The sequence below is a fragment of the Schizophyllum commune genome (assembly GCF_000143185.2).
Source record: "Schizophyllum commune H4-8 unplaced genomic scaffold SCHCOscaffold_3, whole genome shotgun sequence".
NCBI lineage: Eukaryota > Fungi > Basidiomycota > Agaricomycetes > Agaricales > Schizophyllaceae > Schizophyllum > Schizophyllum commune.
In genome coordinates this window covers 341,649-364,207 of record NW_026089540.1, presented here as the reverse complement: position 1 = coordinate 364,207, position 22,559 = coordinate 341,649, and the positions used below count along the sequence as shown (strand labels likewise).

Genomic DNA, 22,559 nt, shown 5'->3' with positions numbered 1-22,559 from the left:
TCCGAGCTCAGGTCACTTCCATTCTGAGGGAATGGGGGCGGCTGGCGCCGGACCAGCGTAGACGCCCGTTACAATCACGGGGACCGGTCGCTTACGAGGCCGAGGTAGAGCCCCTAGGAGACTTGACTACCTCGGATGATTCGCGGGCTAGCCCCGACACTGTGGAAGGCTTGAGTACCGACATGACGGACGAACTGTTTGCAGTCGCTTACAACGTCGCGGCCTCGCGCGAGAAGGGCAGCGCTCCTAAGTCATATCCCTATCCTCCTCGAGACTCGGTGGTCAGTCGTAAGCCTCCCCCAGGTCCGTGTCGAGCGTGCGGCAGCCGGAAGCACTGGAATCGCGACTGTCCGCACTGGTCGCAGTTCCTGAGCCAGCAGAAGAAGGAAGGCTTCCTCGTTGATTCGGACCCGGAGGGGGAGCGAGCGTATAATGCAGCCTACTCCGTCATGATGCAGGGTTTTGAGAGGGCGGCTTCGGAAACCTCGCAGGACCCTGCGAGCGAGGAGCGTAAGACCCAGGAGGAAGTGGAGGATCAGCAGCCCGCGTACGAGATCCGCCACCAGAGTTTTGCTGTAACGGTCGAAGAGGTCGGCGAGGAGTACTGGTATCGAGGGGAGATGTTGCCGGTCGACTCTCCTCACGTGCTGGAACACATAGACGAAGTGGAGGAATCCCCGCCAGCGCGCCGTGGTGTGGTGGAGGAAAAGCGTAGCGAATCAGTTCACGTCGTGTACGTGTCGGAGCCATCGCCGGAGCCTACGGATAGGCCGCCAGATCAAGGGAAGCAGCTTCCCGAACCAAAGCCGTACGAGCCGCCCAAAGTCAGGCTGATAGCGAGGAAGAATGTCAAGTCGCTCGACGGTAAAGGAACCTCCGTATTGTGCGTGTTCGGATTCCTAGGGTCGGAGGGCGAAGTTCGGGTCCTCCTACGAGTCGACTCCTGCGCTAGTCTCTCCCTGTTGTCGGGCGCTACGTACGACGCGATGAAAAATCCACCCCCGCTCAAACAAGGAGCGAAGATGCGGTTGTGGCAGCTGACTGACAAGTCGGTCAAAATCAGAGGCTACGTCCAGATGCCGATACTCATGCGCACCAATGACGGAACATTGCTCGAGGCGGATGCCGACCTCTACGTGGTAGACGGGATGACCGTTCCTATACTCCTGGGCGAGGACTTCCAGCAGAAGTACGAGCTGTCAGTCAATCGCAGCCTGGAGGAAGGCACCACTCTCACCTTCGGACAACATCCTTCGCCCATTACCGCTCATGGCACCCAAAGAACCTCGGACTATGACGAGGTCGAGCGCGCATACGTGGGGGAGAAGCCCGTGCACAGCTGGCTCAAGAAGGCTCATCGCCATCACCTCAAGAGCGCTAGGCGGGAGCGGCTCAGGCGAGCCAAGACGTCCGACCGCACCCTACGGGCTCTGAAAAGGACCGTCCTTCGCCCGGAGACGGTTGCCAACATTCCCGTCTCGGGTCCCTTTGACGAGCCGGGCGATTGGATAGTCGAGAGAAGCCTGCTCACCTCCGGGGAGCAGCAACCCTTTGCCGTACCAAACACGCTGCTTTCTTCGTCGAAGCCCCGACTACCCGTCGCCAACCTGTCGACCACACCTCGCGTCATTCAAGAGGGGGAAGCGTTAGCCATATTAGAAAGAGCGGACGAGTTCTTCGACAAACCAAGGGACGAACAGGACTTACAGCAGCGCTGCTCCCACGCAACCTTCCTCAAGAACGCGGGCGCGGCCATGCATCAACCGGGAGTCAGCAAAGACGACCGCGAGAGAGACAAGGGTAGCTCCCCAAAGGAGGGCGCAGAGTGGGCCCCTCGAGCTCCGCGACGCTTCCACATGCCGGAAGCCGTCAACTACGAGGCTTGGAGTCAAGGCCGTCGCTCATTCCCGATGCCGGATGCGGAGAGCTACGCGGCGTGGAACGAATCTTTCCAACAAGAACGCGAGGGCGGCCCTGATGAAGCTGAGCACGAGCAATGCGGTCCTAAGACCGCCGAGCTGCCGGGAGGCGAAGAAGTCAGCTCCGCGGACTTCAGACGGACCTTGGATGTTGGCAGTCTACCAGAGCACCTGCGCGAGCGCGCGTGGGCCATGCTCGAGCGCCGGAAAGGAGCTTTTGCTTTGGATGGACGACTTGGGGACCACCCAGCTATGGCACAGATACGGGTTAAAGACGACGCCCAACCGGTGGCCGTCCCCATGTACGGCACGTCCCCCGCCAAGAAGGAAGTTATCGACGAGCAGCTTAGCAAGTGGTTTGAGCAGGAAGTTATCGAGGACTCGCGAAGTCCTTGGAGTGCGCCAGTGGTGATCGCTTACCGCAATGGAAAACCACGCTTCTGTGTCGATTATCGCCGACTGAACGCAATGACGATTCCGGATGAATTCCCGATACCGCGTCAACAGGAGATACTCGCCTCTCTCTCAGGTGCCCAGGTTTTGTCATCCCTCGATGCATTGTCGGGATTTACACAGCTGCACCTCGACCCGCGAGACGTGGAGAAAACAGCCTTCCGCACACACCGAGGGCTTTTCCAGTTCAAACGCATGCCCTTCGGGTTGCGCAATGGCCCTTCGATATTTCAGCGAGTCATGCAGTCGGTATTGGCCCCCTACCTATGGCTATTCTCCCTCGTGTATATCGACGACATTGTCGTCTACTCAAAGTCCTTTGAGGAGCACATTGAGCACCTGGATAAGGTCCTCGGCGCCATCGAAGAGGCGAACATCACGCTCTCACCGACTAAATGTCATCTGTTCTACGATTCCATCATCCTCCTCGGGCATAAGGTGTCGCGCCTGGGCCTGTCAACGCATTATGAGAAGGTGAAGGCGGTGCTCGAGATGAAAAGGCCTACATGCGTCTCGGAGCTGCAGACCTTCCTCGGCATGCTCGTGTATTTCAACTCATTCATCCCCTACTATGCCGACGTATGCGGACCGCTGCATGCCCTTTTGAAGAAGTCCACGCCGTGGCGCTGGGGAGCGGAGGAGGAGTACGCGTTTCTTCAAGCTAAGACGGCACTTCAGCGCGCTCCGGTACTCGGCCACCCAATGGAAGGACTTCCCTACCGACTTTACACCGACGCCTCAAGCCACGCGTTAGGATCGGCGCTGCAGCAGGTGCAGCCAATCAAGGTCGGAGACCTGAAGGGCACAAGGATCTATGCGAAAATCAGCGAAGCCTTTGCGGCGGGGAGGCCGGTCCCCTTGCTAGTGTCGAAGCTCAGTCAGAAGGTCAATGACGTGCCAGCGCCAGGACCTTGGGGGGCGACCCTAGACGACACCATAGTTCACGCAGAACGTGTTGTGGCGTATTGGTCGCGAACCTTTCGGGGAGCAGAAGCGCGCTACAGCACAACGGAAAGGGAGGCGTTAGCAGCGAAGGAAGCTCTCGTAAAGTTTCAACCTTACCTGGAGGGCGCACAGATCCTGCTGGTGACCGACCATAGCGCCCTTCAGTGGGCGCGCACCTATGAAAACAGCAACAGACGCTTGGCATCCTGGGGGGCCATTTTCTCGGCGTATCAGCCCGGGCTGGAAATAATTCATAGAGCGGGACGCACGCACTCGAACGTAGACCCGCTCAGCCGAATTCCACGAGACCCACCCGGCTGCCTCACTCCCAAGCCCCCTAATTCGGACGCCCTGCGCACGGACTCGGCGGTAGCGGCCCTACAGGAGGAGCTAGCAACCAGAGCGGCCGCTCCTAAGGCCTTCGCGGGTCACTGCTGGGCTGAATGCGTCGAGAATGCACCAACCGCGTTCGCTGTGCGCCGTTCTAGCCGTCTAGCGAACCGGGGGGCGGAGTTAGTGGATGCGCAGAGGCAACCGCAAGCGCAGGACGAGGATGGTTCGCAAGCCGCCCAGAAGCAGGAGCCCGAGCGAAAAGCGTCAGAAAAGGGACCGGAAGCGAAGGACGAAGGGGACGAGGGATCAGTTGAGTCAGACGACAGTGAGGAAAGGGACTTACTCGAAGCCCCGATCAATCCACTGTACGCCCCCGCCTTTGCTAGACCACCGGCACTGCTCTCGCACCTCAGCACCGACATGAAGGCGAGCTTTAGGGAAGCATACCTCAAAGAGCCGTACTGGAGGAGAAGATATGAGGAGGCCGACACGGTCACAGCGGGGTGGACACCGGGTCGACGCTACTACCGCTCAGAGGACGATCTCCTGTTCTTCCTCGACGCCGACTACCTCCCTCGTCTATGCGTCCCGGACAAGCTGGTAGGAGACATCCTGATAAGCGCGCATGAAGAACCCATGGAGGGAGGACATACCGGCATGGCAAAGCTGTGGGCGCGTCTTCATCCCAAGTTTTATTGGAAGCGGATGAAAGCGTCGGTCAAAGAGTTCTGCGCGACGTGCGATGCCTGCCAGAAGAATAAGTACGCGGTCTTCAAGAAATACGGGACGCTCATTCCCAACCCGATTCCTCAAGCACCGTACGAATCGATCTCTATGGACTTCATCATGGACTTACCGATGTCGGACGGCTATAACGCCATCTTCGTGGTGGTTGACCGCCTAACCAAACACGCGCATTTCATCCCTACGACCACGTCAATCGATAGGAAAAAGACGGCGAAGCTCTTCGTACAGGAGATCGTTGCGAAGCATGGACTGCCAGCGAGTATCGTGTCGGACAAAGACCCGAGGTGGACCTCCGACTTCTGGCAAGACGTGGCGAGCGAGATGAAGTCGAGACTGTTGATGTCGTCAGCTCATCACGCGCAGATGGACGGGCAAACTGAAGTAGTCAACCGCTTCCTGGAAACAATGCTGAGGTCATACACGACGGCGGACCCGAGTTCCTGGGCATCCTACCTCTTCATGATGGAATTCGTATACAATTCCTCGGTCCACCGCTCCACCGGCGAGTCCCCGTTCATGCTGCTGATGGGTTATCAGCCCCAATCGATGTTGGACCGCGCAAATGCGAACGCTGCGGGGAAGGACGGCGCCTCACGCCTAGCCGACACGAAGACCTTCTTCGAAGACTTGCGCGTGCGACGCGAAGCCGCCAGAGACGCGATGGCCGCGGCACAGGAGGAGCAAGCGAGGACGTACAATAAGGGCCGACGCCCTCCTCCTGAGTTCAAGCAAGGCGACCTGGTCCTGGTTAATCCGCATTCTATGGAGTGGGTAGAGTCAAAGGGCAAGGCTAAGCTCACCCAGCGCTGGATCGGTCCCTTCGAGATCGTGATGAAAATCAACCCGAACGTCTACCGCCTCAAAATGGACGACACTTACCCGGGAATGCCGATTTTCAATATCGAGCATCTGAAACCTTATCGAAAGGGCAAGACGGAGATGGAGGATAGGCGAGTCAAGCTTCCCGCCACTCGCACGCGCAAGATCCCATCGGAAGAATATCACGTCCAAAAAATAGTCGGCCATAAATGGCTGCGAAAGGGCACCCTACTGAAGCTCAAGGTCAGGTGGGTAGGCTACGGCTGGGAACACGATACCTGGCAGACCGAGCAGGATTTGCGCAATGCGCCGGAACGTGTCGCCGAGTACAAGCTGGAACACGGGCTGTGATGTGTCACGCTAACGGTTCAGTTCGGAAGGCGCCGAGAGTAAATAATGTATTGATTAGATCGGGTCGCGGGCCGCCCTTACGCGCCGCCTGCCTCCCGCATGTACTACACGACTTCTTCGCTTATTTATCCTGCTTCGATGGCTGCGCTAAGGCTTTCCTTCCTTTCCCCCCTCATTCTCAGCACTTTTGCGCGCGGAACGGTTACCGTCCAAACGCTCTAGTGAACATCGGCGCGACACGGTTACCGTTCAAGCCGATTCCCCTCACCATGGACCTCCTCGAATGCTACATTCCCATCTACGACGTCAATCGCTCTCTCCGCTTCACGACGGGGCTGAACGACAACGAGTGGACTTCGTATGGGGGACCGCCACCCGCCGACATCGAGCAGATCGATCTGGCTAGTCGCTTCTCCCTCACCACGGACGAGATCGCTCTGCTCATCGCCGCCTGGAACAATGGCGAACGCCCCTGGGCCGGCTTCTCCCCCACTACGGCACTCTGCGTAGGTGAGGACCCGGTGGGCTGGCTCCTCCCCGGCGTGCCCGATGGTGCGATCGTTCCCGCGGACGGCCACTTCATTGTCAATCAGAACTGGAAGACGCAGGCTAATTTGGTCGCCCCTCGCATTGCCGCCTCGTGCTTCCAAATCGTCGGAGTACTCCCCTCCATCTTCGAACGCCACGTCCACGGGCGAGTTATACCCTGCCACCCTTCGACCTACACCGAAGAATCCCTCGAGAACGTGGACTTCGACTCGGAGGCGAATGGTCGCAAGTACCTCGCCGCGTTAGCTAACGAGGTCATCGTGAACATGGGCTTCCTGCGCTGGTTTATGACCTGTGTGCCCGAGTGGGAGAAGCTGGTACCCGAGGAGGTGGCATCCTTCATCAAGAGACTTCGCCTCCGCGATCGCGAATGCCGCGGATACTTTTGCGACCCGGTCCTGGACTGGCCTTCCATGGACCTTCCTTGGCTGTGCGCGAACAAGGTGCCTATCCATTACGTTTGGACGGAGGAGGCGGAGCGGCAGCAACGCTTCATCCAGCTCAACCCCGCGTATCTTAAGCATCATCGGCGCGTCTCTCGTCGCCTCGACCGACAACCGACCTGGGACGAGTTCATGCAGGACCACGACGACTGGCAGTTCGTCTGCCTCACCAACCGATACCTCGACGAGCAGGGCGCCCCCTTGACGACTGTGGCCTCCAAGAACGTCGAGGATAGGCCGTACTACATGCGGGCGCACGAACTCTGGTACCCGCACCGCGTGGAGAACTTAGGGATCGTACGTCGAGCCCTGGACCGCGACTGTGACGCGGGCGTGCCGCAGTACTACGAGCAAGAGGAAGGCCCTCCTCCTGTCTGGATCAACGGCTGGACCGGGTCGACCATCTTCCAAGATGTGCGCCTCAAGGATCGCATTGACTTCTACGGCCTCCCTCCCATCCTGCGAGGATGCGGGGAAGTCAACTGCCGGGAGCTCAAGAAGATCTCGTGCGCGCCGACCCCAGAAGAGATGCGCCTCGCGGGAGAACGTGAGCGACTGGAAGCGCGTCTGCCTAATCTCATCCAAGCTTCGGAGCGCCCTCAGGCCCGGGACTCTCAGGAAGCGCACGCTTCTCATCGCGCGCACGAGCGCCTTTCCGAGGGACTCAAGGAAAAGACCCTTCCAGCCAGCTCGCGCTCGAAGCTGCCTCTAGCTCAACGCCTCTCCTCGCCTGTGCCCGCTCCTATGCCGGTGGGAGGACCCCTCGCAGCGCGTTTGGGGCCGCCGGCGGGCGCGTCTCCCTCGCGCACGCCTTCAGTTGCGCCCCCCGCGGAGCCTCTCGCCTCGCGCATGGGACAGCGGGTGGAGACGGCGCCCGAAGACGCTATGGACTGGGAGGCGGACCCCGCCGGAGCCTGGACGCCTGGGGGTTGGTTGGCCTCGCTGGACCCTCCGTCGGACCCGGGGGACCGCCTTCGCGCCCCGCTTCCCCGACAGGGAGAGTCCCCGCGTCGCGCTCCGCGTTCCCGCGCTCGCTCGCCCTCGAGGGACCCGGGACCTTCCTCGCGCCGTCGCAGTGCTTCTCCTCCTCCTCGGGTGAGGACTTCCTTCCCTATCGGTGCTCCGTCCTCTTCCTCCTCCGCGCGAACCGGCAGCCTCCTCGCCGCGCTCAGGCCGATCGAGCCTGACGGGGAGGGGATTGTAACTGTCCCCAACCCGGCGAGCCGAAGCACGAAGGTGACGCGGTTCAACTCGTCGGACTGGAAGCTGAATCTACGCCAACTCGAGCTTGAGCTCGCTGCTCTACGAGGAAAATCTTCGCCCGTCGAATGCGTGCCTGATGTGCGCAAGCAAATCGAGTCCATCCGCTGGGCACAGCCGGTCCTACGCCACGCCTACATTGGCGTCGACCATCCGGAGGACGAGGTGCGCCTTTGGGCATGGGGGGCCGACGAGAAGGCGCACTCTCGCATAACGAGCCTGCTGAACCGAGTCTTGGCGACGGCACGGCCGATGCGCATCTGCTTCCCAGTCTCGATGTTCCCTCGGGAAGCTCCCCCGGACGCGCTCAAGACAACGCATGGTCACAACGTTCCTCAACTCACGCTGGTCGACGAGAAGTACGATGTACTCGCGAAGGACTACCTGCACGGGCTCAAGATGCTGGCCACCAAGCCCCATGCGGGCTGCTTCATATTCCTCGGAGGAGCCGCCAACTTCGTCGTCCGCAGACTCATGTGGGACGACGTAGTCGATCGTATCGGTCAGGGTCCCTGCGAGGAGACCACCCAGCTGCAGAAGGGCAAGCGAGCGTACCCGGGCGACGGCGTTACCACCTACTACGACTACGCCTCGAAGGCCGAGCGCGACTTCATCCTCGGGAGGGCTTACTGCCCCGCCAAGGGCGATCACAACGCGAGTACGCGCTCCTACTTCCCGCCTCATCGCGTCTGGTTCGGCGAGGATCGAGACTGGTACGGCGAGTGGACGGAGTTCGACGAGGAGATGTGCCTCTCCATTCTCATCTCTATCAAGAACGGGACGGCGGAACCGAAGACGGACAGCGACTGGATCAAGTACTTCTCGCACGACCGCGTCCGCGTCGTGCGGCACAAGAAGCTCTATCACCTCTATCGCAACAAGCTGTCTATCCGCAGCGCTCTCGCCTGGGCCCAGTACCTGCGGGAGATCCACGGTCTGGAGACGGGCGCCTGCCGCCGCGTTGGAACCTTGCTCGACACGCTCGAGCCACGCTTCTTGCTCAAGGAGTAGACATTGCATCGAAGCGCGCTCAGAGTGGGGGGCTTTGTGGGAACTCTAGGACAGGTCGGGTACTCTTCCCGCTCTCCTCTTACCTCCTTGCCTACCATCAGCCGGCCTACTTTTCTTTTTTCCAATCTGTATTACCACTTTAGGCTAACGTAGATCAACCGCGCCGCACGTGCTCGTTATGTACTCCGACGTGCGCCGCTCCTGTACCTAGCCGACTCGCTTACGATGAATATTACTTACTTCCTGCCTTCAACCCGAATCGTCCCGCGCTCGCCCAGAGAGGCTCGCGCTTGACGAGAGAGGTTGGTGTAGCGGATACCGCGAGCCGCCGAACGTGGGTGAAGTGGTTACCACTGAGCCGGCGTTCAACTCTCGCCAAGAAGCGACCACTTAGCGTTCACTAGCTAGCGCCGCGGGTGATCCCACGCGGGCGTACACAGTTCCCGCATCCCGAGTATGAAGATGAGGAAAAATTTGAGCAGTGAGGTACACGCGATTTAAGAGCGTGTCGAGTTTTCGCCATCAAAGTGTGCTTAGACCCAACCGCCACGTGCTGAAGAAGACGACGCGTAGGTAGCATCCAATGCTACCCGTACCCAGTTTTCGTCAAGATAGTAGCACGAAAGCAGAGGAAAGTGCACAATTTTTCCCGAAGCCCAAATCAGACGTTGAAGTGGAGAAAAAGCGCGAAAATCCCAATGGGGTAAGGCGAGTGATTACCATCAGGTGGACGCTTTCACCATACTAAAACGAAACCTGACAAGCAGGTCTCGTAAAATGCGGTATATAATGCGCTGATCACGTGCGCGTGCGGCGATTGCCGAAACCCAAATTCCACACACCCCCACAAGCGCTGCACGTCGCACGAGGTATAGTAGAGTGTAGGTACCATATTGTGAGTAGAATGCACCCCCAGAATCCAAACAAACCTGCAATTATCGTTCGGCAGCAGCGACACGTCGCGATTACCAAATTGGGCCCAGAGAACGACGCGTCGTCGAAATCGCCCAAAAAGGAAGGTGGTGATCGTCGTCGGCGTCGGCAGCGTTGGGCATCCGAAAATTTTCTTCGTCGTCACGTCTCGTCTCGTCGGGGTGATCGCCAACAGCCTTCACTCAGCTACTGGGTCTCGGGACTCCCGCCACGTCTCGTGCTCTCCGCCGCTCCGTCGGCGCGACCAATAATCTGCGCAAACGACCATGCACGAGGCTCCGCCGTGCGTGCGCTTTGACTCGGCGTCGATAGAGGGTAGGTGGTGCGCGATGGATGGATGGGAGGGTGTGCTGTCGCCGGAGGACAGCAGGTTCTCGTCTTCATCGTCTTCCTCGTCGGTGGGAAGTGGTGGATCTCTGCCGATTGCGTATCGGCTCCACTCTCGTCGCATCTGGCTCGTCCAGATCGTCTCGATCGCCGGTGATCGTCGCAATAGATCAGCGTCGGCGTCGGTAGCGCGCTCCGTTGAGCCGCTTGCTGGTGATCATCGATCAGCTTCAGCATCATCAGCTCGCCTCCATAGGCAGCTGGCCGGTGATCATCGCACTAGATCAATGCCGGCATCCGTGCGCTTCGTCAAGCGTCTTTGGGAACAGCGAGTCGGGAACTCGTTGATGACGACAAGGCGGCTCACATCGCGATAGTGAGCACGGCCTTCTTCAGCCCTATCTTTTACTAGCCGGCTGGACTGGCTAGGATCCGTTTGTGTTGTTGTAGTCGTAGTCGCCAATGAGTTCCACAGGATAGAATGTATTCCGGTTGTCCTACGTGGTTGTACGAGGACAAACGGATGAGGTAAAAACTACAAAATGCGGTATATAATGCGCTGATCACGTGCGCGTGCGGCGATTGCCGAAACCCGAATTCCACATGGACCGGTGATCATGGGTTAACCTATTTGAGAAACAACATACCACTCTTGTTCCACTACAGTCCACTCAAACAAAATTTATCGAGAAAACCCCCCCGTTTAGACTACCCCACCGCACGCCACGCGAAGCGCTGGCCCTCTCTAGACCTAGTCTACTGTGCCGTGGACGGTCTACAACTTGGCACACAATCGAGCAATATGCAACTTGGAAACATCCGCAGCGCTTGACATCTCCCGTAGGGTTTCCAGGACACTACGGAAACTACATCAGAGAGGACGCAGAGGGGAAGCTCGTGTGACGTACCTTGCTATTGGCGCAGATGCCATATAATCCTTAGCGATATTCATTCGGTCCGCCAGCTCCTCGTGCATTGGGACGGCCAGGTCCGGTTGCATGCCCCCGTTCCTAAGCTCCAGTCCTTCCGGATGTTTTTTGGCCAGCGCGCGAGCGACGGGGAGAAAAACAGTTCGCTTCACGACGATCTTCATCGTTGGCGTGAGATATCCCTCGCGGTTCACGGCGATGAGCACAGGCATAATCCCCGCGTTAATCGCCCAGATGATGGACCGGTCGTCGGCGGCCTTCTCCCAGACGTCCTCAAGCAACCGACAGCCGGCGACTGCGTTGTCAATCTGGTTCTGCCCCTGCAGAAGGCGGGTGATGTGAACGATGTCGCGCACGAAGTCGCGCGGAAAGCAGGGCATGGGGAGGACATGTTTCACGAGGAAACGCATGGCGGATATCTGGTTCGACGTCATCGACGCAGCCTCGGCATACCTGCTTTGCGCGCAGAGCTTCAGGCAGATCATCGCCTTCCTGTGAAGACGCCCCGCTCGATGCCCGACAACAGCCATTGCCTCCTCTTTCGCGATGAAGTCCACCACAGACGGAGGCTCGCCGTTGATTGCGAACACAGTGGGCAAGGTTTCCGCGAGGAGATCATACGTTGTGTATGTATTCTCGTCGAAGTCAGATTGCTGAGTATAAATGGGGAATCTAAGCCACAGATCGATGGCAATCCGATAACATTGTGGAGCTTGCCCAAGTAAATCCAAGAAGCGATGCTTCCAGCGAAAGATGTAGGAGAGAGCGGCTGCCATGCACGACGAGGTTCCTACGATGACAAGGGGGGACAATGATACATTTCTGCAGAGTACGAGGTTGCCGGGGTGAAGGAAGTCAAGCCACATGACGATCTCGGACCAGAGGCTTCGGACCTGCTCGATGGCAAGGTCAGTGAGTGATTCTACCCCTAGGCTGCACATCGAGAGAACGACGTTGATAGTGCTTAAGTCTGTCATGATGTCTCCTAGTGGCACAGCAATGGTCGGGGGATAGTCGAAAGGATTCTGTCGTAGGACATGGAGGTCTTGCGCGCCGAGTGTCGCCAAAATTCTGATTTGCTCAGAGAGAGACTGCCGGCTGGATGGCGATGTCTCCTTGGACATTCGTTGAATCAGCTCCTGCAGCGTCTGATACCTTGGTGTCGCCATAACGAAGATGGATGCGGCGATGGAGGTTCGTGGAAAGAGTCACTGGAGCAGCGAGCGAATCGGCCATCACCGCAAGGCCACGCGTGTCCAAACAGCGGCCGCTCGGCAAACGGCGACGGCTTTCAATCCTGACCACGACGTCGGCGGTGACCTCCTCGTGGCTCAGGGGCTTTTTCGCTCCTCAGTTTCTCCCCCGAGACAGGTGAGGCCTCTTGTCTGCATTTCACACTATTTCTCATCCTTTCCGCGCTTAGAGTTGGTTATGCATCCTGTTTTGAATATTGCGGAGCTGCGTCTTCGCATTTTCCAGGACTGTCCCACAATTGGCTGTCTGGCGGCACTCACCCAAGTGTGCCATGACTTCTTTCATCCGGCCGCATCGATTCTCTGGAGATCCTTGGGATCACTTGGTCCGCTTTTCCTGAGCCTGCCCACCGCCACAGACTACGCGTCTGGCGTCTGTGTATGTTTTCATTGTTCTCAAGCCGAAAGAAGAAACATTTATCTTGCTTCAGACACTCCAACAAGAACCGAATGAGGAAAGCATCGCAAGACTCCGTCTGTATGCGAGTTTCGTGCGCACAGTTGATATCCGAGTGACTCGGATACGCGCCGATCTTCGCGTGCCGACTACTGTCCCCTCTGCACACCTGACTGTCTACATGGAGGACATAAAAAGACCGAAGGATGTCAGATCAGCGCATCCGACAACGGAAGTCCTAGACCTCGTGATTGGGGCTCTCGGCGACGCTTGTCTTCTTCCCAATCTACGAGAATTGGCCATTACTGGTCATCCGCGACTGGCTCACATGGCAAAGATGATCCACAGTATAATTCCAAGGACTGTACCGTGCTTTCAGTACGAGATTCGTCCGCAGTTCGCGAGCAGTGCGGATATCCTCATCGCTATCGAAACACATCTTACCTGCCTCACCACTCTCACCTTAATCAACCATGCTGCGCGGCTGCCATCAGACGTATTCGATGGGCTTTCTAATCTGGAAATGCTATCACTTTCTCGACTTGCCGCTGATTCGGTCACGAGCCTTGCGCGCTTGCCCCGCCTCAGGCGCCTACAGATCCTTGACCTCACTCCCAGTGACTCTTTCATCCTCGAATTGCCGCCGAACTCGTTTTCCAGCCTGCGCGAGCTTGACGTACAGGGACCTATGTCACTAGTGCATAACATCCTCGCGTCGATGCCCGTTCTGCCGCTGACGACGCTGGAGATGAAGTGCTACACCGACTCCTCTCCCCGCCTTCTGTGCGAGAGCATCCGGGATCACCTCGATCGCCGCGCTCTTAGGAAAGTCACGCTCGAGGGCCATGTCCTGGACCCCGATACGCCCGTCTTCTGTATCGGCAATTTGGATCCCTTGCTGGAGTTCCCAAACCTCACCTTCGTTATGTTCAGGTCGTACGGGGATATAGTCGGACCGCTGATTGGCGCGGAGCGGCTAGCGCGCGCGTGGCCGCTGCTCGAGCAGCTGTGCATACAGGGCACCTACAGCCACTCGATAGCGCCGCTGTGGACGCTACAGGATCTATATGCCTTCGCAACCTTCACACCGCATCTGCGGCACCTCACCATCGACTTCGAAGCGACCGACATGACCGCGCCCTCGTTTCCTCCCCTTCACGTTTCGCAGACGCAGCTCACGCACCTCGAGATCCTCTGCTTCTCGCCCATCGGCGACCCGGATACCGTGGCGTCGATCCTATCAAGTGCATTCCCTTCGCTGCATACTGTAATGCTATCGGAGCTTAGGGTCATGTTCTACGACCTCTCGTACGAGATGGAGCGATACAACCAGAAGTGGGAACGGGTAGCGAAGTTGCTGTCCGGGTCGGCGCCCGTCAGACGCTAGCTTCGGAGTCTCAACCTACCATGGGTAACTGTAGCTCAGGCTCGTGTATTTTCATCTCGATGAGAAAACAGAGTCTGACGCTCGGACAAAGGATAAGGACACCTCGCTATCGAGGTCTGTTGCTTGCTAAGGTGGCAATTTACGGATGTCATCCTCCTGATCGCAATGCATCGCAAGAATTAACGGACGGTGCTACTGTAAGAGGTATAGTCGCCTGTAGAGACGTTAAAGTAAGTAAAGAATGATTAGGCGAGAGAATTTGTCTGCTAATGAGTCAGTCGAGTCGCGAGGCCTTAAAGCTTGGTCCCACGACCAATAGCGCGCTAACACTAGGTAAGTAGCAAGTGTAAAGGAATATAAATTAGAATAGCGAGCTTATTTGAATAGACGTCAACGGGGTAGTGCACCTTACGTTGACTCTTGCAGCTCAATCAGCTCGTCATACACCTCTGACCACAGCCCGATGGGCCAGTTCCCCACCCGCTCCTTATCCCATGCCTCATCATCGTCAAAAGTGTCCACATACGAGGAATAGATGCCGTGACTGGGCGGGTAGCGCGCGATGGTGCACCCAGCCGGGAAGATACGCGCGAGAAAGGCCGCGACGGCGGCAGGATCCTCGACTTCGGAGTCCGCGAAGTGCGTGCGCACCGCATGCTTGATCGACGCGGTGGCCTCCGGCGTGTCTGGGATTTCTGGGATGTGTGTCGCGTCGAGGCGCAGGCAGAGACGCTCGAGCTTGCGGCAGTAGTGCGAGAAGGGGATGAGACCCGCAAGCGTCGCGCGATCTTGTCGCTCGAGATCCTCGCGCTCCTGGGCGTGCACGTCGAGGACGAAGAGCTCGAGGAGGGGGAGCCCCTTGGCCACGGTCGCGAGGTCCTCGTCCGTGTAGTCGATCCAGCAGTCGAGCCCGAGGTGCGTGAGGTTCGGGTAGGACGTGAACTGAACGAGGGAGGACGAGGGCAGCGGGCCCCATGTCGGGTCGATGTCCGTGTCTTGGTAGTATAGAACCTGCTGGACCATGCTGGGCTCCAGCATCGTTGCGAGGAGGGCGAGGTTGCGCAGCCGGACATCGTATCCGCCTGCCTCTGCGTCGTCGTCGAATAGCACGTCGAAGGCCTTCGCCTTGAGTCGAGCGCCTGAGATCATCCTCAATGCTCTCTCAACGAAGGTGGGATTGTGGGCTTCTATGGCGAACCAGTCCACGGTCGCTCCGAACGCGACGGGCTCGGGGTTTCCATCCAGTAGGATGTGTTCGCGCACGGCCAAGTCTACACTCTCGAATGCCTCACATTGGCCGAGATGGGCGAGGGTAGACGCGCGCGTGTCCGGCAGGCGGACGGCGTTCAAAGACCCCCACTGCAGGATTGCCTCGCGCAGTGCCTCCGACGTCTCTTCGCTCAACGGTCCGCCACAATTTATGAGGAGCATGGTGAGATCAGGGCAGGCTGCCGGAAGGGCCCTGATCATCGCCACATCCTCGTCCACGTCGTTCTGGCCCAGTGCGAGAAGCAGCTCGCGAAGACTGGGGACGAAAAGGTTCGGCAGGTCGAGGAAGAAGCTGGGCTCCATAGATGATGGCTCAGTGCAGTTGAGGATGCGCAGGTACGGGAACAGAGGCTCCCCTTCGGCGCACTGCAAGAGAAGTTTGAGGCTCTGCTGGTCTATATCAACCGCCTCTCGCAGGACTATAGGCTCGTCCGCGTCGCTTTCGTCGTCTTCCTCTGCCTGTTCCTCTGCCTGTTCCTGATCCTCGTTCTCGACCTCCTCCGCCCTGTTGTTGCCGCTGGGTCTTTGCTGATATCGGCCATATGTGCCGCCATCATACTTCTCGAACGTCATAGAGCGCACGCGACGGGCGTACCTCTGCGCTTTGAGCCAGGAATCACGAGAGGGTGGTCCTGTCAGGTGCTGCAACCGTCAGGACGATGCTCGTTTTTCAAGTCGGGCTCAGAATGCGTGTACACTCACCACCTCATGTATTTCCTCAGGCTTTGACGTTACACCGGGGAATCTATCCGGCTGAACCAGCAGTTCATATTCCGGAAAGAGCCTCAGGAACGGTATGAGCGTCGTCTGCTCCTCCCAAAGCACGTCCAGACATGGCTCGCATATCGCAGAATTCGTGAGCGCAAGATTGAGGACAGACGGTAGCGATTGCGCGCGAAGCTCCTGCGCAACAATCAGGAGGACTTCTGGGATACCGAGGCAGCGGTGAGGCATTGCGTTCACGGGGTAGATGCTGGCTCAGCCTGAGGAAAGCGTCAGACGAGAGAGGCGGAATACGGGAAGAAATTCAAATATATACACGCGCCATGTGACGTCACGCGCTGGACACGTGCTGCGGACCTACATGGACCTGCCAGTACAGAACACTGCGAATGAACTGCTTTCGAAAGCGGCCCGTATACCTTGGAACTCGATAAGCGCTGGCTGCGCCAGCAGCGCCCTAGCTTGTCCAAGCTGATGCGTCGGATTGTTTGCCATTGAGACTCTGAGAGCGTGCTGTAGTGTGTTGCTGAAATGGTGAGCCAAATTTCGCCGAGCTTGGGGACAAAAGGAAGGAGCCTGGAGCTCGCCGCTGCGGCGCTGGCTTGATGGTTAATGACTCAATGTTCCATTTAACTGAACCTAGCGACGACCTTGAAGCATGTCAATGCCGAACCATGTTAGCCAGAAACATACGAAGCACAATGGTTTCCAGTAGACGAATCAGAAGCCGCAGGGTGGCATTGAGCTGACAAGGGCCGCGACCGCATGCTTTCCAGTCGACCGGGTTCCAGCGCAAGGAATCGGGCTAACGCCGTTGAGTGCGCTTGCTTACCTTTATTTGTTCTGCGCTCGGTCCCCAGCAGATGATGAGCGCGAAGTTTGCGCGCTCCTGACCTCGTACATCGTTCATTACATGTGATGACAGACACCAGTTCTCGCTCAATCACCCTTGGGACCTTGGAAGAAAGTTGAGCGACGGCTGATTTTGGCCGCTCGACAATGCGCGTCGGACTGTTTTATTGACTGCGTGCTATATATATGCTGAAGTAATGTAATGACTGGTCATTCACTCACGGAAAATACTGCTTGCGTGTATACGTCGTTTGGGTATCTGAGTGCTTAAAAGGGGGAAAGGGACGTTGTGTACCCGAGTAGGGGTAAGGAAGGAAGCCACGAGCTGGCGGATTCGAACCTACGATCTTTGGCACAGTATATTTGGCCTTGTTTACTCAGGACAAGATTCCCACGGCAATTAAAGGGCGCAAGAGCCCTAGACAAGCTAGGGGATCGATGCAGACACTCGCAAGAAAGGCCAGCGAAGAAGGGCGAGCCACAATGAGCAGGACGAACGATTGACCGATGGGATAAAAGACACAAATAAGGGTATGTATGTCGACGGTGTACAATCTATAGACGTAGTTCCTAGTGATACATATTTTACTACTAATTCGTGTCGCTAGAGGATCATGAGCAAGGGCGGACAGCGTCAGGAGCCCGCACGACGGGTATGGGGGGAGGGGGTTACAACAGAAAGGGAAGGGTCCAACAAGCCGGGCGCGAGGGCGTATCGACACAATCGTAGTACTGCCCCTCGTTCTAGCGATTACAACAACGGGCACATCCCGCACATCAACAATGGGCACACCCGCCCTCACATCATCGAGTACAGGCTGCTGCCGTCGTTCGCCGGTTGCTGGCGCGACGCCATCCCGCCCAGGCTCCCGTCGTGGATGCCGTTTACGCCCGGGCCCATATACGAGCCGCGGCGCTCGAACCCGGGCATGCCCCCGCCCATCCCGCTCCCGCTGCGCGGGCGGCCCCCGTCGAAGCCCGCGGGCCCGCGTCCGTCGAAGGCGCCCTGCCGGTCGAAGCCCTCGCCGCCGCGGCCGTTGAAGCCGTCGAAGCCCGCGGGGAGGTCGGGGCGCGCGGACGCGGAGCCGGAGCGCGAGCGCATCATGGAGGGGTTCCCGCCGAAGAACTGGCGGTCGTAGCCATTAGGGCTCTGCGCATAGCCGTCGTTCATGCCAAAGCCGCGGAGGCGCTGCTACAGGAAGAAGGCGCGTGAGCAAAAGGCTTTAGTCAAAGGTGCAGGTGCCCTTACCTCATGCGCGAGCTGCTGCTGCTGAAGCTGAGTGAGCTGATCATAGCCGTTCTGCTGGCCGCCGAACATGCTGCGAAGAAAGGGTCAGGTGATTTGCTAGAGGGGCGGAAGAAGTAGAGGACGCACCCATTCTCATTGCCATTGAGCATCCCCGCCTTGAGCATCGCCAACCGTCGTGCGTGCTCAATCTGTTGCTGCTGCTGGATATATCGCGGGTCTGCCGCCGACATACGCCCTTGCTGGTGCTGCTCGTAGTCCTCTTCCGGTACCTCGTCCGCATCTGGCTGAACCTCTGGCAATACCTCCATCTCGCCCGCAAGCACCATCGAGAACGTGTCCGAGCGCGGCGGCTCCTCAATTAGGCTAATCCCCTTGCGCACCCTCCACTCGTTGAGCTCGCGTCGGAGCGCATCGGTTTCTAGCTTGAGGAGCCGGAGTTCTCGGGCGGCAGATGCACGGTGCCGCTGCGCAGCCTGGACGTGCGCGATCGAGCCGTTCACGATCGCCGATTTGGACGGTCGCCGGATGGGCGAGAGGTTGGGGAGGAGGGCAGCGAGCTCGAGGAAGCGACCGTTGAGCGTCTCCCGCCGGGCTTTCTCCACCGCGTTGTGAGAGGCGCGCTTCTCCGCAGTCGTGTTGCGCCGGGCGGCCCGCCGGCGATCATTCGCAGCGGAGGAGGTACCGTTGGCGTTGGTAGCAGGGGCGGAGGCGGGGGCGGTCGTCCCGTTCGCGTCGGTGTTGTTCTGGCCGTCTAGCATAGGTGTGTGGGGGCCAGACGATTCGCCCGAGGAGCTGACGGGGGACTGGCGGCCGGACATGGTTTATGAAGGGGTATGGGGGTGATCGACGCCTGCAGTTATTTGTTCGCGAGCAGAGCTCAAGCGGTCGTGTGCGGGTAGAAGGGGATTGGCAAGGGTCGCGAGCTCTGGAGGGTCGTCAGCATTCAGAAAACGCCAAAGGTGCAAAGGCGATCGTCGGGGGCGCACAGATGGACGATCTGGGCAGTAGCCATCGCCTTGACAATGGACTCCTGTCTGCTACCGTACCGCCGAGCGTGTAGACCGTCATACGTCCCCACCTGGCCGCCCCCGCCTCCCCACCACTCGCGCACATGCTCCCCTGGCAGCCCCACGCGCCCGGAAAAGGAAAGAGAAAAGAGACTCACTCCAAGCGTTATCCTTAGCCAACAGGTATGGCGGAGGGGTAGGAGGAGGGGGGAGCAGGCGCGAAGACGTCGGGCGCTGGGCTGGACCTAGCTCATAAAAATCAGAGAGCGACGATGGCAAGATGCAAATGCGCCGTCACCAGATTGCCCGGGGCCGCTTCCTATTTGACGCCGGTCCGGGCGACTGGCGATCGGCACGTCGGCTGGACAACCATCGGCGATCGCCGACATGCGGGCATCGCCGCACTAAGAGCGGCCGTCTGCGGGCGTCCGAGCGCAGATCTTTTGCGCAGCAGGCGCTGGCTCTTTGAACGTGTATCGTCCGGGAAGGAAACAGGTTGGAGGCTGGACGGATCAGGGGATCGCTGCCAATCACTCGACGCCCTCCGGAAGGGCGAGCAAGCTCGTCTACGATAGGGAAAAGTAATTGACGATGGCGCCGGCGAGTCCAGATATGCCCCCGCCTTCGCCTTCTGATGGTAAAGTGCAGTATACCGATCAAGGTGGGAGTAGAGGCCCTCGAAGGGGATAAGAAAACAGACAATAGCGGCATGATAAACTTGAATGTCGTCACTGCAAAAGCGCATAAGTTATTCGTCCGTTGATATGAAGGGCCAGAGTACCTCATTCCAGATACAAGCTTCGAGGGTGGCACACGAGCCAGAGACACTTTGGCCGCAGTCCGCATAGTCGACGATCTGGCGGGTACGCATCCGCGGCGCTCTCCTAGCTCTTCGGAATGAAAGACCAGCTCGGCGCGGTCTGCACATCCACCGGCTACGCTCCAGCGTAAGCGAGCCGTCTGACCAAGCCCCGGGGCTTGGTGGGCGTCCGCGCGTTCCGAGTGGGTATTCCTACGCGTAAGACCAGGGAGACCTGTACGTACTTGAGTGTGTCGCATCGCCAGTCACCAGCTTGCAGCGAGGGGGTCAATGGGAAGGAGGCGGGTCATCGGTCCCCGTAGCAGTGCGACGACAGGCAATGTTACGATACGAGCGCGGCCTGCTGGCCGACGTGGCCGAGGCGGCGGACCGTCGGTCTGTCGGGGCGGCGCGTGTTTGGGACCGTCGAGCCGTGGACTTGTAACAACGAAAAGTTGCGTCGAGAAGACATGGGATTCTCCTGCAGAAGGTATCGACGTTCCTCCACTTCGACTTCCTAAGAGCCCTCGAATGTATCTTCGTAGAGGTCCCGAGTGAACTTCGCTGGGTTTCCGAGCCTAGCTTCGTCGAATACTCGCGTTCGACTTCGACGAAGAGAAACGCGACAGGCTTACAGAAGTAGAGAGCTATCACGAATGTCGGCGGCGGGAGGCGTTCAACGTAGCTGTGGTGCCAAGTTTGGGCATCGCAGCTGGGATAACGTCGGCGACTGGAAGTCGAACTGCAGGCACGTGGGACTCGCGACTTGGTCTCGTGTTGATGCGGGGGCGAGGGTAGTCAACCAGCAGGCCACTACGAGGTAGGAGGAGCTCACGAAGCGTCAAGGTAGGGTAAAGAAGACGTAAGGTCGTCGCAGGTGGGTGACAAGTGACTACACGCCAAAAGCCGAGGGACGGCCAAAACCCTGTACAGAAGTGCTGTCAGCATCTACAGTATGGAGGACAATGCCAAGAGCAGGAAGGGGTGCCCAAATGAATAAATGAGACGTACGTGGGAGGTACTGGCCATATCGGAGGTGTGCATAAGGCAAAGGCGGTGGCGAGGTTCAACAAGGTGAATATATGCGCCTCAGGTGTGTCTATACGGCGTTCAGGACCACGACCAATGACTGAGCAGTGTACGTACCTATGTAATAGACCGTCTAAGGAATCAGGAAGGCTAAGGGCGCGGTTGCCTCTGCTGCTTGTATGCTTGACTTCTTCGGCGCCTATTGTCGATCAGACCAACATTTCTGCTCCATCAAGTTCAGCTACATCAGGACTAGAGAAAGAGTGCTCACAGTATCCAAGCAGCTGCCTGTCCTACCTCTGTCCTTACTGAAGCACCTCCAGACCTCCAGATCCTTTCCATCGTACGCGGCAGGATGCGCGATCGAATAAGCGCCCAAGAAGTGGTGACCCTTCCTCTAGCCGATATCGACATTCATCATGTCAGGAGGGGACTCTTGCAAATTTCCATCGAGCGCCACCTCGCGAGCGGAGAGATTCAGTGAGGGAGGACGAGGAGAAGTACAGGAGATCGACATGGAAGTCAGGACCAAGAGCGGTCGCGGTCACGTGGATTCTCCGCGGATTTGCACGCCGCCGCGGGGTTCCGCGTCCCTCACCCCGAGCTCAATATCCCGCAGGTTTGTGTGCTTTTTGTATGCAGAAACACAGTCCAAAGGAGCACGAGACTAAGATCGCATAGCATCGCGAATAGGACCAGGGACCAGCCTCGCATATAAGCGACTAGCGGCATACATCAACCCGCGTTATAGAAGTCCAGCTGGCGATGTATGTCCGCCTACGACACCTCATGCCCGCCTACAACGCGCCACAGTTACGCGCCCTCATACAAGTACAACATGTCCTATATCCAGCTTGGAAGATAGTGTTCAGGAAATTGTCGTTTGGGGAGAGTTGTCCCGAGACGCTACTGTGCATTCTTGCGGGGTCTTCCGCGCGGTCGTTTGGCTGGAGGAGGTTCGGTTGACGCGTCGGCTGAGGCACCTTCTGCTTTGCCTTCCTCTTCAGCGGGTCTGGCTTTGGGCTGAAGAAGGGTAGATTAATGATCATAATCTTCGAAGAAAAAGCCTGGCGAAGAGGGAAGGATATAACGACAATCAGGAAAAGCAAGCGCAACAGACATTGTGGCGAAAGCAGAATGAGAAGCAAAGCTCAAGCGATAGACGCACCGGACGGCCGCGCTTCTTTGGCACCTTTACGGGAGGCTCCGCGTTAGGGTCCTTGGGCTTATTCTTGCTGCCCTTGGGCCGCCCTCTACCGCGCTTCACAGGTGGCGCCGGCTCGGCTGGAGCGTCCCCAGTCGCCGTCGCTGCAGCTGATTGTCGTGTGAGGGAGCGGGAATTTTCGCGGTCGTGTTGAACGACATACCTGCCACCTTCTCCCCTGCAGGCCGCGTAAGCGTTCCGCACGAGACCGAAATTCAATAATCGCGCTGACTCACCAGCTTTCTCCGCCATCTTTCGACCAGTCACGTATGATCTCAAGAAATTTCGTGAACGTCGCGCAAGCAACAGAGACGCCTCAAAGCGAGATCCAGACGAACGCAGGGGACGTAGAGCAATAATCGCGCAGGCAG

The 22,559-nt window shown here is 58.2% G+C and overlaps 12 protein-coding genes across 12 annotated transcripts; 8 read left to right on the top strand and 4 right to left on the bottom strand.

Moving 5' to 3' along the window:
• Window positions 1–182: 182 nt before the first annotated feature.
• On the top strand, window positions 183–2,008 carry SCHCODRAFT_01170249 (uncharacterized protein; the record flags this gene model as incomplete). Its single annotated transcript, XM_003034138.2, has 3 exons — window positions 183–1,316; window positions 1,407–1,800; window positions 1,989–2,008. The coding sequence occupies 3 exons, from the start codon at window positions 183–185 to the stop codon at window positions 2,006–2,008; spliced, it is 1,548 nt and encodes a 515-aa protein (XP_003034184.2).
• Window positions 2,009–2,111: 103 nt separating this feature from the next.
• On the top strand, window positions 2,112–2,360 carry SCHCODRAFT_01041000 (uncharacterized protein; the record flags this gene model as incomplete). Its single annotated transcript, XM_003034137.1, has 1 exon — window positions 2,112–2,360. A coding segment is annotated over one exon (249 nt), but the record flags the coding sequence as incomplete, so codon positions are not given.
• Window positions 2,361–4,016: 1,656 nt separating this feature from the next.
• On the top strand, window positions 4,017–4,307 carry SCHCODRAFT_02449000 (uncharacterized protein; the record flags this gene model as incomplete). Its single annotated transcript, XM_050342549.1, has 1 exon — window positions 4,017–4,307. A coding segment is annotated over one exon (291 nt), but the record flags the coding sequence as incomplete, so codon positions are not given.
• Window positions 4,308–5,036: 729 nt separating this feature from the next.
• On the top strand, window positions 5,037–5,306 carry SCHCODRAFT_02481008 (uncharacterized protein; the record flags this gene model as incomplete). Its single annotated transcript, XM_050342793.1, has 1 exon — window positions 5,037–5,306. A coding segment is annotated over one exon (270 nt), but the record flags the coding sequence as incomplete, so codon positions are not given.
• Window positions 5,307–5,336: 30 nt separating this feature from the next.
• SCHCODRAFT_02490932 (uncharacterized protein) lies at window positions 5,337–5,567 on the top strand (the record flags this gene model as incomplete). Its single annotated transcript, XM_050342940.1, has 1 exon — window positions 5,337–5,567. The coding sequence occupies one exon, from the start codon at window positions 5,337–5,339 to the stop codon at window positions 5,565–5,567; it is 231 nt and encodes a 76-aa protein (XP_050201469.1).
• Window positions 5,568–5,836: 269 nt separating this feature from the next.
• On the top strand, window positions 5,837–8,830 carry SCHCODRAFT_02663882 (uncharacterized protein; the record flags this gene model as incomplete). Its single annotated transcript, XM_003034136.2, has 1 exon — window positions 5,837–8,830. The coding sequence occupies one exon, from the start codon at window positions 5,837–5,839 to the stop codon at window positions 8,828–8,830; it is 2,994 nt and encodes a 997-aa protein (XP_003034182.1).
• Window positions 8,831–9,537: 707 nt separating this feature from the next.
• Window positions 9,538–12,206, bottom strand: SCHCODRAFT_02685124 (uncharacterized protein). Its single transcript, XM_050346776.1, has 2 exons — window positions 10,999–12,206; window positions 9,538–10,296 (listed from the first exon to the last, which is right to left on the bottom strand). Exons 1-2 carry the CDS (start codon window positions 12,186–12,188, stop codon window positions 9,942–9,944), a joined length of 1,545 nt encoding a protein of 514 aa, XP_050201468.1. The 5' UTR covers window positions 12,189–12,206; the 3' UTR covers window positions 9,538–9,941.
• Window positions 12,207–12,315: 109 nt separating this feature from the next.
• Window positions 12,316–14,236, top strand: SCHCODRAFT_02181325 (uncharacterized protein). Its single transcript, XM_050342002.1, has 3 exons — window positions 12,316–12,390; window positions 12,443–12,651; window positions 12,704–14,236. The coding sequence occupies exons 2-3, from the start codon at window positions 12,451–12,453 to the stop codon at window positions 14,054–14,056; spliced, it is 1,554 nt and encodes a 517-aa protein (XP_050201467.1). The 5' UTR covers window positions 12,316–12,390; window positions 12,443–12,450; the 3' UTR covers window positions 14,057–14,236.
• SCHCODRAFT_02531494 (uncharacterized protein) lies at window positions 14,186–16,325 on the bottom strand. Its single transcript, XM_003033568.2, has 2 exons — window positions 16,028–16,325; window positions 14,186–15,967 (listed from the first exon to the last, which is right to left on the bottom strand). The coding sequence occupies exons 1-2, from the start codon at window positions 16,277–16,279 to the stop codon at window positions 14,465–14,467; spliced, it is 1,755 nt and encodes a 584-aa protein (XP_003033614.1). The 5' UTR covers window positions 16,280–16,325; the 3' UTR covers window positions 14,186–14,464.
• Window positions 16,326–16,574: 249 nt separating this feature from the next.
• SCHCODRAFT_02613797 (uncharacterized protein) lies at window positions 16,575–17,176 on the top strand. The gene is made up of 2 exons (XM_050344628.1): window positions 16,575–16,724; window positions 16,764–17,176. The coding sequence occupies exons 1-2, from the start codon at window positions 16,707–16,709 to the stop codon at window positions 16,965–16,967; spliced, it is 222 nt and encodes a 73-aa protein (XP_050201466.1). The 5' UTR covers window positions 16,575–16,706; the 3' UTR covers window positions 16,968–17,176.
• A 375-nt stretch (window positions 17,177–17,551) lies between these two features.
• SCHCODRAFT_02181177 (uncharacterized protein) lies at window positions 17,552–19,074 on the bottom strand. Its single transcript, XM_050342001.1, has 3 exons — window positions 18,276–19,074; window positions 18,150–18,219; window positions 17,552–18,089 (listed from the first exon to the last, which is right to left on the bottom strand). The coding sequence occupies exons 1-3, from the start codon at window positions 18,965–18,967 to the stop codon at window positions 17,700–17,702; spliced, it is 1,152 nt and encodes a 383-aa protein (XP_050201465.1). The 5' UTR covers window positions 18,968–19,074; the 3' UTR covers window positions 17,552–17,699.
• A 2,043-nt stretch (window positions 19,075–21,117) lies between these two features.
• SCHCODRAFT_02663876 (uncharacterized protein) lies at window positions 21,118–22,440 on the bottom strand (the record flags this gene model as incomplete). Its single annotated transcript, XM_050346528.1, has 5 exons — window positions 21,118–21,183; window positions 21,256–21,381; window positions 21,968–22,051; window positions 22,153–22,298; window positions 22,425–22,440. 5 exons carry the CDS (start codon window positions 22,438–22,440, stop codon window positions 21,118–21,120), a joined length of 438 nt encoding a protein of 145 aa, XP_050201464.1.
• Between the last annotated feature and the right edge of the window lie 119 nt (window positions 22,441–22,559).

What these genes read in the sequence shown, in the direction of transcription:
- SCHCODRAFT_02685124 (XM_050346776.1), bottom strand. Translation starts at nt 12,188, where the DNA reads ATGGCGACACCAAGGTATCAGACGCTGCAGGAGCTGATTCAACGAATG. An exon ending in GCATCTGCGCCAATAGCAAG is followed by an intron (nt 10,297 to 10,998) that starts GTACGTCACACG and finishes ATCACCAGCAAG; the next exon opens with CGGCTCAACGGAGCGCGCTA.
- SCHCODRAFT_02181325 (XM_050342002.1), top strand. Translation starts at nt 12,451, where the DNA reads ATGCATCCTGTTTTGAATATTGCGGAGCTGCGTCTTCGCATTTTCCAG. An exon ending in ACTACGCGTCTGGCGTCTGT is followed by an intron (nt 12,652 to 12,703) that starts GTATGTTTTCAT and finishes ATCTTGCTTCAG; the next exon opens with ACACTCCAACAAGAACCGAA.
- SCHCODRAFT_02531494 (XM_003033568.2), bottom strand. Translation starts at nt 16,279, where the DNA reads ATGCCTCACCGCTGCCTCGGTATCCCAGAAGTCCTCCTGATTGTTGCG. An exon ending in CTGAGGAAATACATGAGGTG is followed by an intron (nt 15,968 to 16,027) that starts GTGAGTGTACAC and finishes TGACGGTTGCAG; the next exon opens with CACCTGACAGGACCACCCTC.
- SCHCODRAFT_02181177 (XM_050342001.1), bottom strand. Translation starts at nt 18,967, where the DNA reads ATGTCCGGCCGCCAGTCCCCCGTCAGCTCCTCGGGCGAATCGTCTGGC. An exon ending in CTCAATGGCAATGAGAATGG is followed by an intron (nt 18,220 to 18,275) that starts GTGCGTCCTCTA and finishes CTTTCTTCGCAG; the next exon opens with CATGTTCGGCGGCCAGCAGA. An exon ending in AGCAGCAGCTCGCGCATGAG is followed by an intron (nt 18,090 to 18,149) that starts GTAAGGGCACCT and finishes TTCCTGTAGCAG; the next exon opens with CGCCTCCGCGGCTTTGGCAT.